Raw genomic sequence first — 26,700 nt, 5'->3', positions numbered from 1 at the left:
AGCTCGCTTGCAAAACTGAGATATCAAGGAAGGGAAAAAGAGGCACCCCACCTTTTTGGTCGCACAACTGCAAATTTCACTGAGAATGATTATGCCCACATCAATAGTTTTGGTTGTCATAATGGCATATATGAGGAACAAAATCTCCAAAATGATGGAGGAGATGCGGGAGAAGGGCATGAAGCTGTTTCACATAAAATAGAACCACACCATGGCATTTGGCACTTAGAATTTACGGCGTAAAGTTGTAGGGCGCGAGGCCTAGACAGAGGCACATCTGTTTATTGGGTCAGACACTAGGTGGAGGCTCCAGTGATCATTAAAGAAAAGTTACAGACACATTTAGCACCCCTGAACCAGATAAGGGGTTCCATAGTGCTCAGAGTAACCGACAGGATGGGGGCGAGCACTGGAAGATTTACCCACAGTGTGCTCGGTGCAAGAGGCGTCATTTGGGAGAATGCCAAGTGAGGGCATGCTTCTTATGTGGGGTGGTTGGATATCGCAGGAAGAATTTCCCATGACTGAGGAAGGAAGAATCAAAGAGGGCGGACAACATGACTCCAACTCGAGTGTTCACTCTGACGCGGTCAGAGGGTGAAGCTAGTCCCTTAGTGGTAACAGGTTAGCCTTCTAGTTTTGATTCTTCTTATATTATGCTAGTTGGTTTGGTATTATGTATTTCATAGTATCTAGGAGAGGCACAAATAAATTGTGTAGATTATTCGATTATTGCGTTATGGAGGTTTGGGACCCCATTGCCCATTAGAAATTTGTAATTTCAAGGAGATGAATTTGATTACTACTATTAGAGGGTTAGTATTGGATTTGTCTAGGCTAGTCATGGAAGATCTTGACATGATATTGGGCATGAACTGACCAGCCTAGTATGGGGGCAATCATAGACTGTAAGGAAAGGTGGAAACCTTTGAGTTCGAGAGAAAGGACCTGTTAACATTTACGGGATTCCTAGCTATTGTGGTGGATACCACCGAAATTATACCAATTAGATCAGACAGGATTGGATTAGCCAGTGAGACCTCATATGGGATTTTCTAAAAATTTATTAGGATCGCTATCACGTTGGGAGAATGAGTCAGCTATGGGTCTGACGCCCGTATAGAACTGGTATTTGAGGTATTGTACATAATAGTCTTAGCAAAATGGTTCTTAAGAATCACTACACGATTGACAAAGTTGACTCGCAAGATTTTGAAGTTTGTTTCATCAGACAGATACGAAAACATCTTCCAGGAGTGGAAATGATGATTGATTGTTGCTCTAGTGTAGGATCTTCCATCAGATTAAGCTTAGTTTGTGGTTTATTATGATGTGTCGAGACAGGGGTTAGGTTGTGTCCTGATGCAGATTGGAGGGGTGACTGCCTATGCATCAGGATAGTTGAAAGAATATGACCAGTAATACCCTGTATTTGACTATGGGGGCTAGCAGTAATGGTATTTGCATGGAAGGGGAAGCATGAGATTACACGGGTTATGAGAACTTAAAGTATATCCTTACTCAGAGGAATCTTAATGTGAGATGGAGAGTATAGTTAGAATTGGTGAAGGATTATGATTGTAAATTTTCTATCGTTTGGGGAAAGCCAATGTAGTGGCAGATGCTCTAAGCCGGAGAGGTCCGGGACAGTTAATTGGTTAGAACAGACACTACAAGAAAAAACAGTATTCATAACACTTAAAAACGGCTGACTGGGAGTATTGATAACGCTTCTGAAAATGCTAACATAGCCCCTGTTATTAAAAGTCTTGTCTTTTCTATAACATTATTTGAATGTTATGTTCGATGTTATCTTAAACTATTCAATAACACAGTTTTAGTTGCAATAATATTCAAAAAATTACATTTAGTTAGAGTATTTGGTTATAAATTTGGAGTTTAATCTTATACTTTATGCATAACACTTTCCAACTATTATGAAAATTGTTATATTTGATCATTTTAAAACTTTTTTAGTTCATTCTATTATATAAATCATAACTTTTTGTCCCAATTATAATATATTATACAAAACAACCATAATTATTGTAAATTCTCCCAGTAATAACATTTTGTTATTTTGTAATATGCATTTTTAATTGTTGTAAAAAGTTTTTATTATTGTATTTTGATTAAAAAAATCACAATTGATCACAAGTGTAATATTAAATAGATCAAAAATTTTAAATATTCAATATATATGATAAACCATGAGTATTTTTACATTTGAAGACGAACTACTTCAAACCATGACACTGTCCACTTCAAAAGTTCTTAGTTCTAACTTGAGTTTGAAAGCATACATAATAAAATTCTATAGTCTTGCACATCTTATGCTTCAAAAGTAAAAATTAGAAACATAACAAGATACACAAAAAGTAAACCATGAAGCTTGCTCCACCCTCCAATTCATCATCCACTCCATTGTGCACTTGTCTTTGTTGTGAAGTTGATTTGCTTAGCTACACAAGAGTTTATATAATTAATGCTTAAACTTAGAGTTAATAGTAAACTAAAAGAGTACAAAAAGAAAGAAAGTTAATAAACTCATTACGACTTTATAAGCTGGCCATGAAATTACACTAACTACATCACATAGGCATGAAAGATTGAAGATTTATGCTTGGTAAAATACTCATTAGAAAAGTTAGCTCAAACACTTTATGATTATGAAATAAAAATGCAAATGATACACCAACCAAACATATATATATACAATACAACAACTAATTTATAAAGAAAATCCAATAGCATAGACACATGAACTAGAATTAGATCAAATATACAGTTCCAAATAGCAAGAGCAATGAATTTGCCATTTTTATTGTAGATTTCACTATTAAAGGTTTCTCAAAATCCTGCAGACCTAGTTTCCATATGATAATCAACACCAACAATTCAAACAAATCAAACAACACACAGGTTTTCATCCATATATCACCGCAGCACACATAATTCTCAGAACCTACTTCACTAAGACATGCAAGTTTTCAACCTTCCGTTATCACCGAAAAACACAGAATTCCCAGAACCTACTTCACTATGGATGAATATCTAAGATATTCAAACTCTACTAAAGTTATACAAATTCTATTCAAAATTATAAAAGATTGAAAATTAAAAAAAAAAATCAAATACAACATACCTCTTGCAATTAGCTACCAATCCAATGCTTTACAAGAATCACTAAAGCATTTATAAATCATAATTAATACCCAATTTGAACACAAACATCAATTTGCACACAGCTCATATTCAGACCACAATTCCCCATCTCAGTTTATGCAAATAAAATTTAAAATCCAAATAAAACTAACAACATACCCCAAGTTATCAGAACTCATTCGAATTTAAAATTTCAAAGTTAGTTTCTCTCCATGAAATGTTTAAAGCTAAAGTAAAAATATCGACATCGGGACAACTATAAAAGTAAAAATCAACTCAATCAAACAGTCACAATTTCATGAAAATAATATTTAGAAAAAAAAAGAAAAAAAAAATCACTCAAGACTCTAACAAAAAAAGAATGAAAATCAAATAGATTGATGGACATTCCATATGAGGTCAAAATACTCCATCTGCACACATTAAAAGAGAATCAAATAACTCAAATATCAACTGCAAAGTAAATTTCACATTGTGACATGGACACATAGACTTGAAATTAATACTGAATAAATCAGATTTTTTTAATGAAAAAACGATAATAAAACTTTTGGCAAGACGTCTTATGATCCAAAATACCATTATCAAATAGCAATCAAAATATCATACTCAGAAATAGGTCAAAGATGAACCACGACACCAGAGACCAATAACATAATAGCAAACAAGGCTCTCCCAAAACAGAAAAACGACAGAAACAACTTTATACAATTGAATCACCTGAAATTGATCAGAACAAATGGCATAGGATCCTTCCTCTCTATGAGGGAAAACAAAATCAGAAGAGAAAAGAGAGAGAGAGAGAGAGAGAGAGAGAGATTTCGAAGAGATACGTACCATCAAACTCCACAGCCACCGGTGCACCTGCAAAATAGAAAGAAATAAGCATAGCTAAGTGTCTAAGTCATTTGTAATTTATATTATGCACCCAAAAGCAAGCAATTTCTTCCACATCAATAAATTTATTGTCAAAAGCATTCTATAAATGAATAATAAATGATAGTATTCTCCATGAAACCAGAAAAGACTCTCAGATCATAACATTACATTATAATAAAAAAAGATGCTACTTTAGAAGACCATGAGAATCAATGGCTAGTTAATTACTTCTGATTTCAATTAAAAATGCATTCAAGCACAATAAAAGTTAAAGAAACCAATATATATCTTAAATAAAAAATAACCACAAACATCTAATTCTACAAAAATCAGCAAGCATGAGCATATATATTAGACCAACAACAAAAATATTTCTTGAAACTTCTTAGTCCCCCTTGCCATAAAAAGATTAAAGAAAACATATTTTTTAAACACAATATTAAACATCATGCTAATTGATACACTAAGCCCAATAACTCAAATTAGTTAGTATTATGAGTATTAGACCAACAACAATACAACGAGGACCGCCAAAATACTCACCATTTCAATGCACAAAGCTAAGAGAACGAATATCAAGACAAGTCAGCCTATAATCAATAAAACTTACTGGAATAACCAATACACCAAAAGGAGGACCAAATAATTGAAAATAGGATGTGTAGATGATAATGTATCAAAAATAAATTCAGATTTAATACATGAAAAATGATTTATTTTAAAAGAGAAATTAAATATGATTTGGGATAATAAATAATACATGGAATCAATTAGCATAGTCCAAGAAGCTAGCTGCAAGAAGCATGCTGTCATCTAGCTCATTCACAAGGCAAAGCTTAAAAATTCATTTATATGAAAAATCATGATTATCAAAGTTGTTGTGAAGTGTATTAAAGAACCAAGCAATGTTGAATAATTTGTTTTTCTTTTAAAGATTTAGTCCACTCTTATATATAGAAAGACAAAGGTATGGCTAAACAATAGAATCATGGAAAGTTTATTGGTTCATTAAAAATATTAAACTCAAGAAGCCTTATTCAATACAGTTAATAGTCTATAACATAATACAAAGTTGGTATATGCATATAGCAAAATATTTAGAGCAACATAACTAACAGAATCCTATTTGAGCTTGCAACAATATCTCAAAACTATACATGGAAGAATTTAAGTAGCATAAAGATCTATTAAAACTACAACCAGTTCACATTCAGAGTTTAGTGTTCAAATTCTAGTTTGTACTTCCAGTTTCACACCCAATGCATGTCACTTGCCAGAGAAGGATCTAAAATTCAGGAAAACATTATCATGCTAACTAAGTGGGGGTGATAATCTGATTTTATCTACACTTATGTGTTAGTTTTTAATAGAGGTTAGTGAAAAAGCTTCTCACTTTAGGGTAGGCACTATTAAGAATAAGATCATATCCATTCTAAAATATATGCAAATTTCTATATATGAATATATATTTTTCACATTTCTTCTACAGATTGAAAGGAGTTGCAACTAATTTCCTTACCAAGCATCATTAAAGAATATTTTATTCTGCAATTCCCATTACATATGTTATAGCTTCACTAAGTTCCATAGAATTAGGATTGCAGGCCCTTGAGCACCATAAGATATTGTGTTTAAAATTACCAAAATAACAATTTAGTAAATGCAACTGAAGTTATGCTTTGGTGGAAAGAGTTTTTGGTAAAAGTATACGTACAAGTATCTCATCATCAAGATATGAGATCATGAATAGTCTCTGGAAAGTTCCACCTGTGTGCATAAGATGAAATGCTTAGGATATTTTCACATTTTATAGTAATAACCTAGTTGTTATCCCCAAAAATTGGAAATCAATGACGTGGCAATAAAGGTGGCAAGTGGCAGTGCATGGTCAATAAAAGACATATTAATAGTCAATAAATACATTGACTCCTCAGAGTTGTGATAAAGTGACCCGGTAGACTGGTGAAGAGTTTGGACTGCTTGAAAGATGTCATAACCAAGCCAAGTGCATCCTAGGAGATCCCAAGGGTGTGGTCCGAGGAGACCCCAAGGGGGTGGTCCTTGGAGAGTGCATCCTAGGAGATCCCAAGGGTGTGGTCCGAGGAGAGCCCAAGGGACTTTGTTCCGAGGAGAACCCAAGAGAGTGGTCCTAGGAGACCCCAAGAGAGTGGTCCTAGGAGACCCCAAGGATGTGTTCCGAGGAGAGCCCAAGAATTTGGTCTTTATACATATGTCCAACAAGTGCATGGTTGCCCAAATAAAAGAGTGCCATGTTAGAGGAGAGATATGGCATGCTAGAGGAGAGTGTCATGTTAGAGGAGAGATATGGCATGTTAGAGGAGAGGAGTGCATGTCCTACCACCATGCACTTGTCCGACCCACAAAAACATGTCCTACCACCATGCACATGTCCGACCAGCACTTGCATGAGTGGTCAGTAGGAGGTGGATCAACTAGCTAGAGGAGGACTAAGTCAAGATTCCCAGAAACAACTTCAACAAGATATGCGGGAATCTCTCATTCTTCCCACAAATGGAGGGTTTGTTACATTTTGAATGTTTTTTGTAATTTAAATGTAATAAATATAATAAAATATCCCGATTCTAGGGGATATCAGATGTATGACCCTAAGCCTATAAATAGAGGGCCTATGGGATTAGAGAGGGGCTTCTGCTTCTTCTTTCTAGACTTTTGGGTCTGAGTATTCTAGAGAGAGAAAATTTGGGTCTGAGTATTCTAGAGAGAGAAAGTGCTGGTATTTGAAAGGATTCTTGTATTTTTTGCAATCTGTACTGAAGAAACTCAGTTGGCTCAGTCCATCTGATCTTGAGTATAGATCTATAATCACAACTCTAAGTGGATTAGGCTATTACCGACTATCGGGGCTGAACCACTATAAAAATCTTGTGTGTTATTTACTTTTCTTGATTAAACTGTCTGTGTTATTTAAATTCTCTTGAAGGTTTGTCGTATTTGACGTTCTCACGTCGTTGGCTAAAAACACAGTCAACACTAGTGAGTCAGCAGGAAAAGTAAACGAAAGCATGATTCAATTCTCATTGAAAATTGAATCTTAAAAATCTCTCTTAAAATATAATCATATGGCACCTTATATTTCTAATTACCACATTTTTAATGTTTTTTTTCCTCATTGGTGGTAGGTACTGTATGGAAACTTAGTGACTGAATGAATAGAATCAATTCTCATTAATGAAGTAATGATACAAAAGAGTACATATATAGAAAAGACCGAAACTAATAAAGTAACTAATCTACAAAATAACAATAATTAGTTACAATGAACAACTAACTAACCAAAATAGTTAGTAGCTGTAAAAATTGGCCTAATAGGTACCACATTTTAATGATCTTTTGCATCTTTCTAGGGAATATTATAATGATCAAGTGTAATCAAAGGTGAGTACAAAAAGTATCCTCAGTAGTCAACACTTAATCATCCTTTGGAAAATTTCAAATTTTCAGTTACTAATAGTTTTCTTAGCTGCTCTAATAGCTTAGGTCATTTTTGTGTTATAAAGAACTGTGTAAAAGCAACTGAAGATAAAACTCCAGGGAACTGCAAATGTCAAGTGTGTTTGGGTGTTTTAAAAGAGCTATATAAAGGAAATCTGGAAGATAATAAAACCCCAAGAAACTGCAAATGTCAAGTGCAGGATACTAACTCGCCAAAGGCTGATTACTGTTTTCTTATACAAGCAAGAATGGTAATGCAAAAGTTGACAAGCTGAAAGGACAGGGTTCTGTCCCATACATCAGTTGTTTCCAGGACAAAGAACAAGCAATATCTGACCAAACACTTTTTGACAACATATTAAAACAGTGATTATAGGTAGGTACTAACTCAAATTTTTAAGGTTTCAAAAATGGTCAATAAAGCATAAATTTTTCTTACTCAAAGGACCTCTCAGACCACCAGTGAAAGCATCCCTAACAGGTACAGGAAGTTGTTGTATTGTGTTTACTGCCTGACCAAGTGCACCTTTAAGCTGTTCTGGCACCGTTTCTTCAATAACCTTTAGTGTCTCAAAAACCCCTCCTGCGTATTCCTCTCTCATTCGAAGTGTTCCTTCAACAGTCAATTTTGTTGACAAAGTAAACTTGGTTTCTATCTGCATTCAAATGAACATAATAAATGCCCTTTAAAAAGAAAGATATCTGCAGCTATGTGCTGATGAAGTTATCAAAGCATACAAATCGAGTCAGCATTAAAAAAAACATGCAAACATATTTATTTCCCATTTGTACTAAATTTTCGGCATCTTAGAATAAGAAGTAAAAGTTAATTTTGTAAAATCATCTGAAACCATATGGTCAATCAAATTAAGTTGGAAGCATTGGGAGAAAAGGAGCCAAATTTGTAAACACATACTATGAAATCCCATTTGTTAAGTAAATTCACATCATTAAAGAGTAGAATACCGAGTTCAAAACTCTCATGTTTGTCGTAACTCTTGCATATCCATCCTTGATCACCATATCCATTTTCGATAAGTTAGCCAAATTTGAGGGAAATATCCTACAAACAGTTCAGGGGTTACAATAAACATTAAACACAATCAGCTGTTATCCAAATCAATCCAATTTCACACTAACCACATAATTTTGGACAACTACAAACCACATTTCTCAAAGCTGAGTAACACATGAGAGCATAGAAAACTCACTTGAATATGAATTTGGCAGCAAATAAACCTGGGCTTCCAGACCCAAACCATTCGAAACTCCACCGACCCTCCAAGAATGGCGACCTGATTAGCTTAAACAAGTAAAAATCCCATAAAAATTGAAGCTTGGAAAAAATCCTCAGCTCAAATGAGCACTTACGTCATTGGAAGAGGCGTCAGATTAAGCTGCTCAAGGCCGGTAATTCTTCCATTCACATCAATTCTCTGCAAATCACTCATCTTTCCAAATATTAAAGCCTCAAAACCCCCAGAATCCTTAAACTGAATAAATAAATAATCCCAAATTCAAAGCTCAAATGTTAGGTCTTATCAACTACAATACACAAATTCTTAAAAATTGAGACTCACAGCAAGAAGAAGGGATTCTTTAGTGGATAGCCTCTCCAATTCTTTGGCGTAACCAGTTGGAGCTCCCCCTTGTATAGCCTGCTGGACCATTGCTCTGCAAGTCAATCTCCGTCGGAGTCGACGAAACATGGAGAGGGAAGTTGTGGTAGATGAGACGGAGGAAGACAACAAACAACAGGAGCGGATTGTAGAGACAACAGATAGCTGGTACAAGACCGTGGTAGACCCACGAGTTGAGCCACGCCGTAGACCCACTGCTGCAAGCACCATCACACCCATGAGCGAGCCACGCTGTAGACCCACGAGTCGAGCCTCCTTGTCACACGACCCAAGCCGCAGGCCCCCATCACCTTGTTACACACCTGCAACAAACAGAGAGAAAGAAAAAAAGATTGAACGAGCGAGAGAGAGTTACTGAGTGTGAGAGAGAAACAGAGGAGGCGTGAAGAGTTATTAGGGATTCAACCTTAGAGATTTCTTTTGTCTTTCATTTGGCGCCTGTGTATTTCATTTACCTCCTGTTTTCATTTCATTTAAGTAAAATGTCTGTGTCTTTTTCTATTATCATGCGACAATAACACTTTTTAAAATATGTGATATTTTAATGTAATATATGGGCATAATTGTTGTAGTGAGATATCCAGAGAATTAGTTGATGAGATGATCTTAGCATGAATTAAGTTGGAGATAGTTCAGTTAGCCAGCATTATCCATGCATGTCGTTTGGAGGGGATAAGAGAAAGTTAGTTAAATGAACCTCAGTTGAGGAAATAGGAAGTGAACGTCCTAGCTGGAGTGGCTAAGGACTATACAGTGTTAGAGAGGTGTTTATTGAGGTACAATTGTCGGATATGTGTTCCGATAGATGTGAGTATTGGATAGGAAATACTAGATGAATGTCATATTATACCATTTCATTGCATCCAGGCACTGCAAGGGTGTAATAGGATTTAAAGACCTTGTATCGGTGGCCTGGGAGGACAAAAGATGTGATTGACTATGTGGCTAAGTGCCTAGAAAATTAGCAGGTTAAAGCTGAGCACCAGAAGCTAGCGGGGCTATTACGGCCTTTGGGTATGCCTGAATGGAAAAGGGGGGGAACAATATTATGGACTTCATAGTTGGACTGCTCGAGACAGTGGGTCAGTATGATTCAGTCTTATGGTTATGGATCAACATGTAGAGTTGTATGTAAAAGAAACATTGATGATTGGAATGGCTCCATATGGCATGTTGTAGAGTAGGAAGTGTATATCACCCTATATTGGGATAAAATAGGTGAGAGAGATTATCTGGGTCTTGAAGTGATTTAAAGGATCAATGGGGTTATTGATAAGATTAGAGCTCGGATGCTCGCTTCCAGAATAGATAGAGGAACTATGTTGGTCTTAAGCGTAGGGGTATAAAGTTCTAAGTTGGAGACTATGCCTCCCTTCGAGTTCACTTTTGAGAGAATTGAAGCGGTTTGGAGAAAAGCAAACTGATTATTTGTGAGACCTTTTGAGGTACTGGAGAAGATTTGGAACCACATACAGAGTTATTCTTTCAGGTCCTGCATAAGAAAGGATAAAGTCTTGAGGGACAGGATTAGTCCTTTGGTCAAGTAACAAGGTCAAGTAAGTGACCTGGGAATTTGAGACAGATATTCTGGAATCAGTACCTCGAATTGTTCAGATAAATTTTGAGGATGAAATTTCTATAAGGAGGGGATAGTTGTAACGTCCCCAAATTCCTAGTAAGGCTTAGTGTCTTGAATAGGGGGCTAGAAGGGCAATATTGTATATTGATGTGATTATGTGAATTTCATGAGTTATATTATTATATAGTTTATTATGCATGTTCAGGTGTATTAAATGTGCGAAACATGCCCGCTTTTATTTAAAGGGGCATATTTTTAATTTTGACCACTTGGGGGTATAATTGTAATTATATGATAATATGTGAGTGAGACCACATTATTAGGTGGATATATTTGAGATATTTTGTAGGAGTTGGTTCTTTCAAGCAAGATAGTGATTTAGTCACCACAGGGAATTTATACCTGGCTCAGGGCAAGCCAAAGGGTATTTTAGGTGATCTAGAGTCACCAGGACTCATTGTAACATGAGTTTTATTTTGGGAGAAATAGCAATGTTCCGGGTTTGGCAGATGTTTTGGGGAAATTTAGGTATAGAGCAGGATTAGAGAGTGAAAATGACCCTTTTACCGTTATGGGGTGTTGGTAGAGATAAGCGGGTTGGGTGGGGGTATTTGGGTCATTTGGGACCATTCGTATATAAGGGTTCGACTGATTTTATTAACTTAGAAAAACACTCAAGCCTCACTCTCATTCTTTCTCTCCCGTTCATTCTTCACGTTCGCTAGTCTTTTCGAAAGAAGCTCGAGTTTTAGAGCTCTGATTCAAGCAAGGATAGAGTCATAACAATTCTAGGGAAGATTAGAAGCTTGATAGCCTGAGAATTTAGCTGGAAACATATTTATCAGAGGTAATTCGACCTCCTAAACCTCCGATTTTTTTTTTAAAAGTTTCTAAAGCTTGAGTGAATTTTATGGTTTTGGTGAGTTTTTGATTCGTTTGTAAGTTGGGTTTTGCTGCCTGGGATGTACTGATGATGTTTGGGAGTGAATTATGGGTTTGGTACTGTTTTGGGGTGAGTTTTTGGAGGAATTGGCTCGGAGAAAACTGGGTTAGCAGGGTCGTGCCGCCACCCTCATGAACCTAGGAGCCTGGACGGTTCCTTGAACCACCATCGCGCTGCAGTGCCTGTTGGGCTGTGTCGCGGCCCGTGTCTAGAGAAAGAGGGCTGGGAGCCCCTGACTTGAGGCGCGCTACAACCCATTAGGGGGCGTCATGGCGTGCATAGGAAGAAATGCCCAGGAAGGGTTTTGAGTGATGGGAACTCAAACCTATGGGCTCGGGAAGGATTCTACTACTGGGTTTTGTTGAATTCGAGGTCCCAGAGACTAGGACTCGGTCGAGAAATCTTTATTTACTCAATATTGATAGATATTGTTTATTATGGTTGTGGCTAGGGTACCGCTAGGGCTCATAACAGGATCATGCTCGGGGGTCGTGGTTAACTAACCTGTGCTTGGACAAGAGGTAAGAAAACTGCACCCAATACATGTTATATGCGACTAGGGCTTGGCCCAACTACTGAGATTAGGGCTCGAGCCCCTGTGAATGAGCATGATTATGGTTATGCCTGTGTTTGTTTGATTAAGCATGTTTGAATGCTCGGTATCTGGCTAACTGCTAAATGATGTATGCTCGTCTGTATTGTTTGATCGAAAAGGCTTGACTTATAAGTCAAGGACGGTAATAGCGCGCTGAGCGCTGGTCAAAAGGATTGACTTATAAGTCAAGCGTGACAATAGCGCACTTAGTGCAAGCCGATATGGTTAGGCCTAATCAAGAGTGTGATATGCGCTTGACCGACCCTATGGTCATTTGGAAATCAAAGCGCTAGGTATGCTGGGCCAGATCTAAGGCTGGTTATACAGAGGATAGGGCAATGGGCCTTGTGGTGACTCTATAACCCCATGTCCTAGGGCAGTGGATCCCTATGTAACTTTATAGTCGCTTATGTGGAATAAGAAGCTCGACTTATAAGTCGAGGATGACAATAGCATGTTGAACGCAGGTTATTGTGGCTAGGCCAACTCAGAAGTGTGATATACGCTTGTACAACCCCATGGTTGCCTGGAATATTAAGTGCAAGGTATGCTTGGCTAGCTCTAAGGCTAGCTAAAAAAGGGAATAGGGCAAGGGGGCCCCAGTTTGGCTCTATGGCCGCTTGTATACATTAAATTCGATATGCTCATTACCTTGAGCTATCGATGAATGAATGATATAACTGATTTTTTGCCATCGCATTGAGCATGGGGCTGACTGGCAAAGTGTGTGGATCGCAGGCCGTGAAGGTTAGTTTAGTTTGGAGGGTGTAGTCCCCATTTTCTGGCATGAACTGTAACGACCCAAAATCACTAATAAGGCATAAGGGTCTAAATTGGCGTGCCGGGAGGGCATAATTGGTATATGTGTGATTAAATGGTTAAATGCATAATTGGTATATGTGGAACGTGTTTACAAATTTAAATGTATTGGATAGTTGTGAAGCATGTGTTTTGTGCTTTTGAATATTGTTATGCCTTGTGAGGTTTTATTGCTGGGCCTCGGCTCACGGGTGCAGGTAAGGGGAAGGAATAGTTGGACCAGCTCTGAGTTTGAGAGCTTCAAGATTAGAGTGTATATATGCAGCCTACTCGACTGCCACGGTCAAGACACCTTGTTGGAATCGGGTTGAACCCGGAATTTTGCCGCCTAGGCTGACTTTTGGTGTTTATGTTGTTCATGTGTCAGTTTATAAACCCTTTTGGGATCCCATCTACGAATCCAAACCTTTTAATGAAATGGTTGTTGTTGACCAAAATTTTTAATACCTAATCATTGGGTTAGTTTCAATTACACGATTTTAGTCTAAATTACTCATTTAACGAGTTAAGCATCATTTAAAGTACACAATGTAACAGCCCTGATTAGTAAGACATTACACTTGTGGACTAAAGTTGTTTTATAACCTGAACAACATAAATCTCGGTGTCATTTCCATTTTCTTTTAAGTTCTCGTTTATTAAAGTTGATAGCGGAAAAAATAGTCAACAGTAAAATTCCATTAAAGTTGATAGAAGAAAAAAAAACCAATTGAACTATGAATCCATTAGATATACACTTTTAATATATAAGTAGGTGAAAGCAATGTGCAATATACATGTGGCTAATTTTATTTAGAAAATTTATTAATTTATTTTTATTATATTTTTTTAATTATCATATAAATTTTAAATAAATAACATTGTGATATATTATAAAGAAGATATCTAATATAATGTATGACATAGACATATTACAAAATAATTTAAACCAAAACATTGTCTATACTTTTTTTGAAAAATATCTTCACATATATCCCATCTAAATTGGATGTTTAAATTTTAAAATATTTATAATATATATAGATGATAGTACTTCTTAAAAAAACTTTTGTTTATATATACTTAAAAATTATATTTTATCTATCAACATTTGCTAATCAATTGAGTTGAATAATTTTTTTTATGGAATAAGATTAGTCAGATATGTTTTCTTTTCAAAATATTAGTAGTAATCAAGTTTATTTTTAAATATATATATTTGATTTTAAATTAAAATTTAACTTATAAAAACAGGAAACAAAAATAAAAATTAGGATTATATATTAAATATTATTATAATAATATTTTAATTTATAATAATATAATGATTAAATATCTAGTCTAGCATATTTTTTAATTAGTTTTAAAAGATATATTTGTTAAATTCTGTTAAATTTTTGTAAAATCTCGTTAAAATTGACATAAAAAACTTTGTTAAATAAAGAAAATTCTGTTGCATTTTTATATATATAAAGATATAAAAAAAAATATATGATATAAAAATAATGGAAAAATTTACATATTTTATTTTATTTTTTCCCATCTATATGCATAATTACTTTCAACCATCATTGATTTAGTGTGATGATTATAATTCACTTCATTACTCACAAACTATTAATATTAGTATTTATTTCTGCAAAAAAAAAATCAGTATTTATTATTTTTTAAATTTAATTTAATATTTCAAAAACAGAATTATTTCCCCTATTTCATTCCGATTCCTTACATAAATATGCGTGCATACTGTATACATATTACATCAACAAGGTGACGAGTCAAGTTTGTAATATTGGATATATCGTACGTGTACATGCAATATTGCCATATCTTTATCTAATAAATTATTAGAAGAAAAAAATTGTTGAAATACTTGTTTTTTCTCAAAGGAGAAGTACTTCTCTATTTTGATACTTCTGTCTATATTTTTTTAAAGAAAAATCCTGTTCATCCCGATTGAAACTTCAAACCAATTTGATTTGGTTTAAACTGATTGGACGAACATAAATTATTCTTTCCTTTTAATAATATTTATTTTTGTGAAATTTTTAAAAGCCAATGACAAGAAAACATATGGATAGTTATACAATTCTACTCGTAACGTTTAGCAAGTTTCTCAACCTATGGATACTTATTTTTTTAATCAATAAATTTGAACAAGTACAAATTGTGAGGGAAGTTGCTCAACCTAATCTAACAGAAGGAGACTGAAGAGGGATTTGCACATAAAAAAGATATGAGACACCTAATATATGTTTCTTTGGTGATGTAATCTGCAAGTTTGGAATCCAAAATATTTGAATACACCCCAATAAAGATTTTTGTTTGGTAGAGAAGAGGATATTTGGTTTAAATTTGACAAAAATATTTTGTATATTTATGGATATTGTTTTAATGGTAACTTCATCATATAAATATATATTTGTAGATATAGTGTTTTTTATAAATGGTATTGATAAGGAATCGGTTGTTGGTTAAAAAAAAATAATACTAGTATGGTGCATAGTGAAACCTTTGGCATTCTTCTGAAATATTTAATTAAATAATATGGCGATTTGCAATGTAGTCACACTAGAGCCTAGATGCGTATCATATTTATAATTCTATAAAATAATGTTGACGACATAATTTGGGATGCATTGTCATCAGAGGTACCATACTATAATGCAATGCACCTTATTTATGTTTAAAAAACCTATAGTGATTTGTTCACGTGACCTTAATCTCAAACTAATATATTGGTATATAAACGGGGGCTTTCAGGAGACGAAGTACTACTCTCTTTTTCTATTTATTTTATTTTATTTTATTTGTAGTTTTTTCTAATTTTATATTTAACATTTATTTTAAAAAAAATATTTAATTAACAATTATAAAACATCCCTATAATTCCACATAATTTACAAATAATTATAAAGTAAGTATTTTTCATTTACATTAATTTGTCCCAATATTAGTATTCTTTTTTATATGAGTTATTTATTTAAATAAGAGAATTGAGAAGATGAGTTGACATCATATTCTTCTATTTGCTCTAATTTGTCATATATTTTTTTTAATTTTTCATTTTAAAAAATAATGAATTATTACTTAAAAAAATCTTTAATAGCCCTTGCTCTAATTTGTTATTTTTTCTACTTGTTTATTTATAGAAATAATTAACCGTTAAAAAAATGTCTATAATCACACTATCATTGAATCACATTAATTTATAGAAACATGAGTATTTTTTTATTATATGAGTGATTGAATTAACTCAATATTAATAGAATAGTCATTTCTTTTTAATTTATCAAATTTATATTAATATTTAATATATTATTTTATATTTAATTTTTGCAGTATATATATTTTATATAATTTTAATTTATAAAATTTGTATTATATATTGATTTTTTTTTACATAATATAACTATTTAGAAATATATTTGATTTAAGTGAGAATATTTATATAAAAATAATAATATTATTAAAAATAATAATACTAAGGTGCTCGGACAGGGGATATGTTTCCTAGTTATAATGTAAATAAGGATTTTTTTAAAATAGCCCATAGATTTCAAGCTTAGTTTGGTATAAATTAACATACCTTTATTACAATGAATCGGTTTTATAACATTCTGGTAAACAATGTCATATAATCGTTTATGCATATTCTAGTACATTTGAGCATGATACCATGTAAAGATAATGGCTTAGAACTTTTTATTTATTATTTTCTCAATATTTCACCAAAAAAATTCCATTTATCTACTATGGTTTGTAGTTTATACATAGGGCATATACCAAATTAGTAAATAGTGAGAAACAACAACAGGTCTTAACCAATAACTACCAACCAATATCCAAATATTCATTATTCTTTTTCTACGTTTCAATGTTTATCACCTCTGGTTGGACGACTTTTCCTCAACTTGTTTGTAAAAACAGAGTTAGTTTTTTGTTTTATTGAATTTTGATTGAAAGCTTTAGAAAAAAAACAACCCATTTTAATAATGACCTCTTGTTGCACCAGGTATAAATAAATTTTGACTTGTCTCTCGTTTGCCCACTACCTGTTTGTTAATTTGCTTGAGAGAAAAAGACAGAAAGAAATAAATAAAAACGAGAGAGGGATAGAGAGCTTTGTGGGTGGGGGAAGAAAGATTAAACGAGTTTTGTGAGGAAGATTATGTTGGATTGAAGTGAGGAGAGGACCCCACATCTCACGTTCACCATCTTCTTCATCCAATTTTTATTATATCTCCTCTTTTTTCATTTCTTTCTGTGAAAATAAAAGAATATATCACCAACCCACCACCTTAAGATCCTCGTCTCGTCCTCCTTGTTTTTTGTCAGCTATTTTTATGGTCATTTCCTGTTTTTACTCATATTAACTGCCGGGTTCAGTTTATTTTGATTTAATATTATCCTATCAGGATCTATTTTTTTTTAACTACCTTATTATTTCCAAAATTTTGTTTGTTTCAAAAGATTAAAATTCTAGAGATTTTGAAGATATGGGTCTTTGAATCTAGACTTATCTTCATCTCCTTTTATTGGGAACTCCAGGTGTCAGAGAAACCCATATCAGATCTGAGTGCCCCACCTCTCTTTCTCTCTCTCCATTAGCTTCCTTGGTTCATCCAATTAAACCCCATTTACTTCTTGTTTAGCTCTCTTCCTTCTGTCCTTGAATGACAGCTGTTTTGGGTGTCTGTACGATTGGGTTCTTGTTAAAGGGCATATCATTAAGATCAAATAAAGATGTCTCAACTATTAAGTTCATTTGAGGTAGCTTGGTTAAGGTGACTGCCCACCAAATTCGTCTAAAAATTTACCCCTTTCTATCTTGTGATTTAGAATTGGAAGAGGAGGCCCACCGTTAGGTTTGGTGGGCTTCGTTAAACTATTTCAATAAATAAAACCCAAATTATTCTAAGTGGGGAGTTGGGTTGTGTTTAAGATCCCACAATTGCCAATTTATTTACTCTTATTTTCATTCATTTTCATTGGTTATTTAAGAAGGTGGAGAGAGAAACGAAACAAAATTCAAGCTTCCTATTTTATATATTTTTACCATTTTGCTTTTGTTACAATGGGTTCCTCTTTGTTTTGATCCTTGTAACCTTTTTATCATTTATGCCAAACTTGAGTTTGACCCGTAAGAGAAAAAATATTCACCTTTTCTCATGCTACTCTACTTGTTAATTACTTGTGTCCCCTTCTTCCTCTTTTTAAAGTCCCTCTCTCTCAGAACACTCCCACCATGGGCAAGTGAGATGAGATTGTTGTCACCCTGGTTCTGGAAAGATTTGTCTTTCTTTAACAAATCCCAGCTGACAAACAACAAGAAGAAGCGAAACAATATCTTTTCAAGTGTCTTCCTTTCTCGAAATATGTCCCTGAAGAGAAAGGCTGGTCTCAGTTCGAAGGTCGAGAATGTCGAGGATATGGGACAGATGTCGTTTTTGGACTTGCCAGAGCTGGTCTTGGACTGCATTCTTGATAGACTTCCACCTAATGCTTTATGTAGCATGGCGGGTGTTTGTACTTCTATGAGAGAGAGGTGTATGAGTGATCGTCTTTGGGAGAAGCACATGAAGCTGAAATGGGGTGGTATCATTGGCCAAGCTGCTTACAGAGAGTGGCAATGGCATATTGCTTCAAAAACTGATATGGGCAATCTCAAACAAGGCAAACAAAGAGGTCTGATGAAAATGATTTCTCTTGGTTGGCCTTTTTCGTGGATTATTAGATCAAAGGTTGACGATATTAATAGTAAGCAGAGGAGTACTTTGCCTGTTGATTCCATCATGGCTTGGTATCTTGCTCTTGAAACCGGCAATTTCTTTTTCCCAGCTCAGGTCTACAACCGCGAGGTATATACAATATACAGATGTATCTTGATTAGAATAATTTGTTTCCATCTTTGAAAAAAAAAAGCTCTCGGCGGGCTTCTGCATCTGATGTCATTTTCTTCCCAGATACAAGTTTCTGAGTTTGTGCTTTGGTTTTTCATCGGAAGTCATAGGTTTCTACACTGTTTATTGATTTTTATTGTTCGTCCTGTCTGTCTTTTATGCAGAATGGGCATGTCGGGTTTATGTTGTCATGCTATGATGCTCAGCTTAGCTACGACCCTCGTACTGACACCTTCCAAGCCAGGTAATTTAAAGCCTATTTTTTAAAAACTTCCGTGAACTCTTTCCAATGAAACTTGTATTGTTTAGCGTTTTGGGTTCAAGAGTCTCTTTCTATTATTTTTTTTCCCCATGGCTTTCACAATTAGTATGTGTTTAAGATGGTCCTGGTCATTTAACTTTAAGGCTCGTTGTTTATTTTAGGTACCCACCACACGGAAGGAGGGCAGTAGCGGTTGAGACTGGTGTTCCATGGGAAAGGCTTAGAGCACCGCCTGTTGAGACTCCTCCTCATGATCTTCATATCTCTGACTCCTTGCATGAATTACGCCCTGGAGATCACATCGAGATTCAGTGGAGAAGAAACAAAGAGTTCCCTTACGGTTAGTCTCTCTTTACCAAACTCTGGCTTTCTCCTCCTCATCTTTTTTATTTATTTAAAAAAGATTTTGTATTTCAGTATTTTATAGGATCTGGTTTTTGTTTTCCAACTATGTTTTTCCTATTTATTTTCTTGGTTTCTTTCTGTCATAGTTTGGGGGTTGGGATGTTAAAGCAGAAAACAGTGATGTAGCAAAGGTTGGCTACAGTTTCCAGATAGATGATTCTGCACTACACGTAATATATCTGGATTTTTTAAAGTGAAAAGAAAGGGCGATGGGGGGTTTAATTTGCACCAAGAAAAATCATACTCAGATTTGATTATTCCATTGTTGACTTTTTCTCAGTATGGTGTTGATATATCCAATAATCATTGTTATAATGCTTCAAAATATTCTCCAATCTGAGAGTAAAATAGTTGACAGCTAATATGGAAGGAAGAGATTTTTGCTTTTAAATTTCATAAACACACTCATCATATGCGTATGACTTATATTCTTGTACGAAGGTATATGTATCTGTATAATCAATTTACAGTGATTGATTTAATAACATGAGGTGCTATGTATGTTGTAGGTTGGTGGTATGGAGTTGTTGGTCACTTGGAATCATGTGATGGGAATGAAAATTACTGCCGCTGCCATGATAGCGGTGAGTTGATTATTATCTCTTTCTTTGAAAGAAAATAAAAAATTATTTTCTTTGCAAGTAGGATTTATCTATTGAATTATTGATTAGTATAGCTGAAGGAATTGTAGCTAGATTCCCAGCCTTGATCTTTTCACGTCTTTCCTTATTCTCTATTATTGGACAGAGTGGTTCTAAGATAACAATTTCTCTTTCTCTTATGTGCATTTGACGCCAACCAATCCATTATTGATAGAGAGAGAGGGGCTGCTAAAGCGTACATAGTTTCTGATTTTTTTTTCTTCCATAGTTTGTAAGACACCATTAAGGTTTCCCAAGTTGTGGATGACGTGAATGTAAAGTTTACTTTCAAAGGCCAGACCCAGTTTTGGTTTGGCCTGGTCCTTTTCTTGATGCCCATTTCTTCAATTGGTGGACCACTTTTTCTTTGAGCTATTTCATTGGACCCCTAGACATATCATTGTCAGTATGTCGTAATTTCCACCAACATTGTGATAACTTCTGTCTCGGCAGAATATTTATAGCCAACCACGCTGATAAAACTTAGTGTTCCCTCAAGTCTGTTTTCTTTTTCTTTCTTTGCTAAAATGGAATCTTCATGCTATGTGTATGTGGGGCTCAACTGCTAGTCGTAAGCTTCTAAATCGTTGTTTATTAATCGTCTCTCTATCGTTTTAGTTACCCAATAAGCTTTACTTCTTTTTAACTGGTTTGTTTAACAAAAACATCACAGCTGTTGATCAAAGTTTTGATTCTCAGTGGATGAAATCATCTTTTGCCCAAAAAAAAAAGACCTTTTGCAGATTGTTGCACATGTAAATAAGCTCAGCCATTATACACTGATTTTCATTGTCCCAATTTTATAATATCTGTACATTTCTTTTATTATTACTAATTTGGGGAGGGGTGGGGAAAATAAATTAAACAAGAGGAAATTACATTTTATATGAGTTTTTTAAAAAAAAGTTTGCAAAAATATGGTATTTTTTTAAAATTTTCACTTTTATGGGATTAATTTCTCATATATATATATTTATTTATAAAAATTGGTTTATGCCATAATTTTACTCTTAATTAAATTAATTTTCCGATATCTAGTTAGTTAGTAATTGTGTTTTTCATACTTTGTTTTTTTCTTTAATAAATCTTTTCATAGAAATTATAAAAAGTATAATCAACCATCTTTCACCGTCTACCTTTTAAAGTGTTCCTATTTTTTTATTTTTTTTCAGCCTGTTTCATTTAGGAGCGGTTGTTTTGACATTTTTCTAATAAACTGTGGTGATACATTGTCTTATTTTTTTTTTAGTGGTTTCATTTTAAAGAATGGGTTTTGTCTGGTGACTTAAACTAGTTAAAGTCGAAAGGCTAACATCAGGTTTTGTACTATAATTGCCCTGTGACGGCTCATATATATTTTTTCTATTATCTTATTCTCTACTTTTTAAACTTTACACAACTTGATTGCATGCCAAAGTTTTACTGACATTGAACATCTGTTTTCAGACACTGTGGTGCTGGATTTCAACCAGTACACGCCAGGTTCGCGATGGAGACATACAACAGTCAGTAGAAAAGACCATAGAGAGGAAGGAAATGAAGCTGATGGTTTCTATGGCGGAATACGTAAGCTTAACAAAGAGGAAGAAATATCGACGTGGAAGAAAATTTGGCCTACTGAAACCTTGGATTAGGCTTTGGCATTAGGATTTTAGGAGAGAAAAGAATATACTACACTTCCCACGCTTTGATCGATGTACAAGACCCATTTTTATTCTGATCAAAATGACTACCCATTCATAGTCTTGCTTGATAGAAGCTAAGATTTCAACCGAGACTTCTGAGGCAATTGCATGAATTAAAAGGCATTCTTTTTTTCTCTTTCTATTGTGGAAGATTTCTCGGTTATTCCATGCAGTTAAGTTCCATGTATATTGCCCCAAATTGGTGCTACATTGATGATTTGATGTATCATGTACTATATTTAACACTTCATAATATAAAGTTGTAGTTTTATATTATCTTTCTCTTGTTCATATAATGTACATCAGCTTGTAAGCTTATCTGTCCTGTATGGATATGCTGAAAATTTTAATGAGAATTCATAGCAAAACAAGTGCCATCAAACTGCATATGTAATCCTTTTCGATTTTCGAAAAATGAAAATGTAACTCAAAGCAATTAATCAAGAATCACAATTAAAACAACAAAAGAACTAATGGCGATTCAACAGACATAAACTAAACAAACACAAAAATAAAAAACAGTAAAAGGAAGAGCAACACTAGTTTTTATACTGGTTCAACCAACTTAAATGTTGATCTACATCCGGTTTCCCTTGAGGTTCATTATCCTTTGAATCAACTCTGTTACAGGCTTGATATTTTCTTCAAGCAATTTACAAAAGAAAGACATTTTGGACCCTTATTCTTCTCAGACCCGAAAGCCTCACTCTCAGAGAGAAAACTCTTCTGTCAAAACAATGGTTCTCAAGATTTCTCTTTCTCACTCAACTAATCTCTCTCTAAAACCAAACCCTTAGTGATAGCAATGAATACAATATGTACTGATTACAACAAAAGAAAAGGGCTTAAATACAAAGCTTTTAATAATAATGACAGCTATTACATCTTAGTTCCTTAGGCTTTGTTTCTCATTCTGTTGTGTATGTTATTCTGTTTTACTTATTGTTTCAGTTCTTGTTCAGTCTGTTTTGTTGTCTTTGTTCAGTCAGTTATTGTTGTGTATGTATACCTTAGCTAGTTCCTTTGTAATTAATTTGACTCACATAATAAAGCTTTGTTTTTCATTTCTCTTACTTTCAATTTATCAGAGCAGGACCTTTGGTATTCCATGCCTTAGTCTAATCCTGCTCTTCGTGCTTTCCCCTCCTCCGACGTAAAAGCGTTCATCCTTTCGGCTCCAGCGTTTGTCGACGAGCATGTTCTTCCACTTTTCCCTTGGTTCTCCTTGCTCCTTCTTGTTTCGTTTTATTTTCTTGCGATGTATGATTCTTCCAAGACCGGTGGCCACGATTCATCTCCACCGACTACAATTCGAACTGGTGTAACAGGAGAAGATAACCCTCTTGCCATCCAGAATTCATCTATGGAAAAATACTCCATTGAAGATCCTTCCGACCTGTACTACCTTTGTAACGCCATGGATAGCCAAGACTGTTATACTGTGTATTTATAAAGGTGCAAGACCTGCTAATCAAGTCATTTAATTCAAAACGTTACTGAAACTATAGTTGAACTAGGGTTAAAAGATTTTGGTCTCAAAAGCTGCATTTCTTATAAATAATCATTTTCTTTTTACATGGGATCCCAAAAGTAATAAGTTTAAGACTGTCTACAAAAGATTCAAGATTTAAATACAGTGATTAGCCATACTAAGGAAAAACAGAGAGTTAAGGATATCCAGTCCTGTTCCACTCCTCAACCGTGGCGGCCGAACAGCTGACTATGTACATTCAGCCTCACAGCCCTCCATCTGTGGATTGGTCCAACTTACCTTTGCCTTTACCTGCACCGCGAAGCACCCGTGAGCCAAGGCCCAGCAAGAAAACACAATAACAGAGCACAATCATTCAATAGACAATCAGATAACTCATATCGCATAAGCATGTACTCAACAGTTTAAGCATTCATGATAATCAAGTATTCATCATACCAAGTATATCATTTCATATCAATAATCAATCCACATATGATAACTAGGGTTAATGCCCTTAGGCCGCACCCTCTATTTATCCCACTGACTCCGGCCCGCGTAAACCGAGCTCAGTGAATGTTAAGCTGTCCTCGGCTACTAGTGGCCAAGCCGCGCCCTGTACATAAGTATAATTTTCGGCTCCCTTAGGCCGTTTATCACATATCCCATGGCGTAATACCATCTATGACATTATATAGATATCGGGAGAACTTAGTCCCATCACAAACACATAACTGGGTGCAGTTTTCTTACCTTTAGATTTGCTAACTTTGTTCGATTTGATCCTCAAGCACGATCCCTCTTGAGCCCAAGCGTACACCTAGTCACAACCATAGATCAGAATCATCACCAAACCTCAAGTCCAAAACCTAGCCTTGGGACCAATCCTGAGCCCTTGGGAAGCTCTAATTCCACCAAACGGGGTGGTGGAATCAAACCCCGAACCCCCGGGCAAAAACCCTTGAAAATAACCCAAAAACCCTTTTCTGGAAACAGCGTAGCACTACAGTGCTCTAAGGAGAGCACTACACTGCTACAAATAGAGCATAAGGCACCCCAGACCACTCAGCCTAGTGTTGTAGCGCTAGTCACAGCACAACAAAACTTGCCATTTCCTCCTTCGATTTTCCCCGAGCCAAACCTTACCAAAACTCTTCCAAACTTCAACCAAACATAAAAACAAGCCTACCAACATCCTCCACTCATCCCAAGCATCCCCAACCACACATAACCCAAGCACATGCACCCCTAATCAAAGAATTCACCATAGCTGGACCTAAAACTCAGAAACTCAGCAAAACCAACAATTAAAACCACATAACTTGAGCTAGAATTCCTTACCTTTGCTAGATGAGCTTAGCCTAGGTTATCCTCCTCACTAGCTTGGCCTTCACCTCCTCAAAGCTCAGCTTCAATTGCCCTAGAATTCCCCACCAAAACTCAGCTCAAAATCCACAACAACACCAAAAACTAAAAGCTGAAAACTACCTTGAACCTTACCTCAAATGATGAGTATCCCCTGCCAATTACTCAAACCAGACCAAAGACCTTAGCCTCAAGCTCCTGCCTAGACTCCCTCTGAGATTTTGCTCCAAGAAACCTCAAGAAATGGAGAAGAGACCTCCAACCGAATGAGAGGGAAAAAGATTCCCAATTTCCCTTTTACCTTCTCTTCTTTCCTTTCTTTCCTTCAGAATTCCAGCCCTTTCTACCCAATCCACTAAGTATAAAGCCTAATAACATTTGTCTCTTATAATCCAAATGACCACAATACCCTCCCATAATTCCTAAGCCTTTTAATCCACCTAGGGGCATTTTGGTCATTTAACCCAATTCCCGCTAATTCCTTGAGTGTCTCTAATATTTACCACTTACTTCCCGACACCTAACTAATCACCAATTATATTCCTTAATGTCAAAATAGACTTCAATATATTCTCTAAATTCCCAGAAGTACCTCCAGGCTCGCCCCGAGTCGGGTATAAATCTCCGCCGTGACTTTTTCGCTAAACCGCTCACTGGGTTCGTCTCGAGTCACAGATTACAAATATATCCACATAATAATGTGGTCTCGACAATTTATCACAAATATATACAGTTATTCCCTCAACGGGCCAAAATTATGATTATGCCCTTCTAACCTAATCAGGGCCTACATGCATACTAATACACATAGTCATGCATCACAAATATTCAAATAGTCATATACACATGCTTTTAAATCATTAAATCACATATAATCCAATTATGCCCTCCCGACACACTATTCAAGGCCCTTAAGCCTTATTAGTAAATTTGGTCATTACAAGTATCCTCTCCTAATGAGAATTTCGTCCTCGAAATTTACCTGAATAAGTCGGGATACTGATCCCGCATCGCTGTCTCCAACTCCTAGGTCGCTTCCTCGACCCTACTATTCCTCCATAACACCTTAACAAGAGGAATTGTCTTATTCCGTAGTACTTTATCTTTCCAATACAAGATCTGAACTGGTTGCTATTCATAAGCAAGGTCTGACTGCAATTCCAAGTCTTCATACCTCAACACATGAGTCGCATCTGAGACTTACTTCTGGAGCATAGAAACATGGAGTACGTCATGGACTCCTGACAACGATGGTGGCAAGGCTAACCTGTAAGCCACCTGACCAATCCTTTCCAGGATCTCAAAAGGTCCGATGAACCTAGGGCTTAGCTTGCCCTTCTTTCCAAACCTCCTCACCCCTCGCAATGGTGAAACTCGGAGAAACACGTGGTCCCCAACGTGGAACTCCACGTCCCTATGCTTGGGATCAGCGTAGCTTTTCTGTCTGCTCTGTGAGGCGAGCATCCTAGCTCAAATCTTCTCTATAGCTTCACTTGTCCTCGGAACCATATCTGGCCTCAAATACTTCCTCTCACCTATCTCATCCCAATGTACGGGTGATCTGCACTTCCTGCCATATAACATCTCGTAGGGAGCCACTCCAATTGTTGACTGGTAACTGTTGTTATACGAAAATTCAATCAACGGGAGATACTTACTCCATGACCCTTCAAAGTCGATCACACACGCTCTGAGCATATCCTCCAACACCTGAATCGTTCTCTCAGACTGTCCATCAGTCTGAGGATGAAAGGCTGTGCTGAACTTCAACTGAGTTCCCATAGCCTTCTGTAAACCACCCAAAAACTTGGAAGTAAAGATAGGATCCCGGTCTGACACTATAGACTTAGGAACCCCATGGAGACGTACGATCTCTCTCACGTACAACTCAGCAT

General features: G+C 35.5%; 2 protein-coding genes across 4 annotated transcripts; one reads left to right on the top strand and one right to left on the bottom strand.

The window, feature by feature from the left end:
• Positions 1-3,533: 3,533 nt before the first annotated feature.
• LOC133792324 (probable plastid-lipid-associated protein 13, chloroplastic) lies at positions 3,534-9,377 on the bottom strand. The gene is made up of 8 exons (XM_062230227.1): positions 9,099-9,377; positions 8,890-9,011; positions 8,730-8,813; positions 8,485-8,581; positions 7,958-8,174; positions 5,759-5,811; positions 3,886-4,029; positions 3,534-3,578 (listed from the first exon to the last, which is right to left on the bottom strand). Exons 1-8 carry the CDS (start codon positions 9,375-9,377, stop codon positions 3,534-3,536), a joined length of 1,041 nt encoding a protein of 346 aa, XP_062086211.1.
• Positions 9,378-17,265: 7,888 nt separating this feature from the next.
• On the top strand, positions 17,266-22,245 carry LOC133788741 (F-box protein At2g26850-like). Of its 3 annotated transcripts, none has more exons than XM_062226329.1 (5): positions 17,266-18,934; positions 19,141-19,220; positions 19,400-19,578; positions 20,153-20,227; positions 20,460-20,782. In XM_062226329.1, the coding sequence occupies exons 1-5, from the start codon at positions 18,245-18,247 to the stop codon at positions 20,486-20,488; spliced, it is 1,053 nt and encodes a 350-aa protein (XP_062082313.1). In that variant the 5' UTR covers positions 17,266-18,244; the 3' UTR covers positions 20,489-20,782. The 3 variants fall into 3 exon arrangements, with proteins under 3 accessions (XP_062082313.1, XP_062082312.1, XP_062082311.1); XM_062226327.1 differs by lacking the exon at positions 20,460-20,782 and adding an exon at positions 21,731-22,245 and having other exon boundaries at positions 17,294-18,934; XM_062226328.1 differs by lacking the exons at positions 20,153-20,227; positions 20,460-20,782 and adding an exon at positions 21,731-22,245 and having other exon boundaries at positions 17,269-18,934.
• The last annotated feature ends 4,455 nt before the right edge of the window (positions 22,246-26,700 follow it).

Source organism: Humulus lupulus, chromosome 7 (assembly GCF_963169125.1).
Source record: "Humulus lupulus chromosome 7, drHumLupu1.1, whole genome shotgun sequence".
NCBI lineage: Eukaryota > Viridiplantae > Streptophyta > Magnoliopsida > Rosales > Cannabaceae > Humulus > Humulus lupulus.
The sequence above is the reverse complement of the archived record's forward strand: the minus strand, read 5'-3'. Positions and strand labels throughout refer to the sequence as shown.

Bases quoted from the DNA above. Each gene is read 5' to 3' on its own strand.
- LOC133792324 (XM_062230227.1), bottom strand. From the start codon at position 9,377: ATGGGTGTGATGGTGCTTGCAGCAGTGGGTCTACGGCGTGGCTCAACT. The intron at 9,012-9,098 runs GTGAGTCTCAAT...TTATTTATTCAG, and splicing joins AAGAATCCCTTCTTCTTGCT to TTTAAGGATTCTGGGGGTTT. The intron at 3,579-3,885 runs GTGATTCAATTG...TAATGTGTGCAG, and splicing joins TTTGTTCTGATCAATTTCAG to ATGGAGTATTTTGACCTCAT.
- LOC133788741 (XM_062226327.1), top strand. From the start codon at position 18,245: ATGCTACTCTACTTGTTAATTACTTGTGTCCCCTTCTTCCTCTTTTTA. The intron at 18,935-19,140 runs GTATATACAATA...TCTTTTATGCAG, and splicing joins CTCAGGTCTACAACCGCGAG to AATGGGCATGTCGGGTTTAT. The intron at 20,228-21,730 runs GTGAGTTGATTA...ATCTGTTTTCAG, and splicing joins CTGCCGCTGCCATGATAGCG to ACACTGTGGTGCTGGATTTC.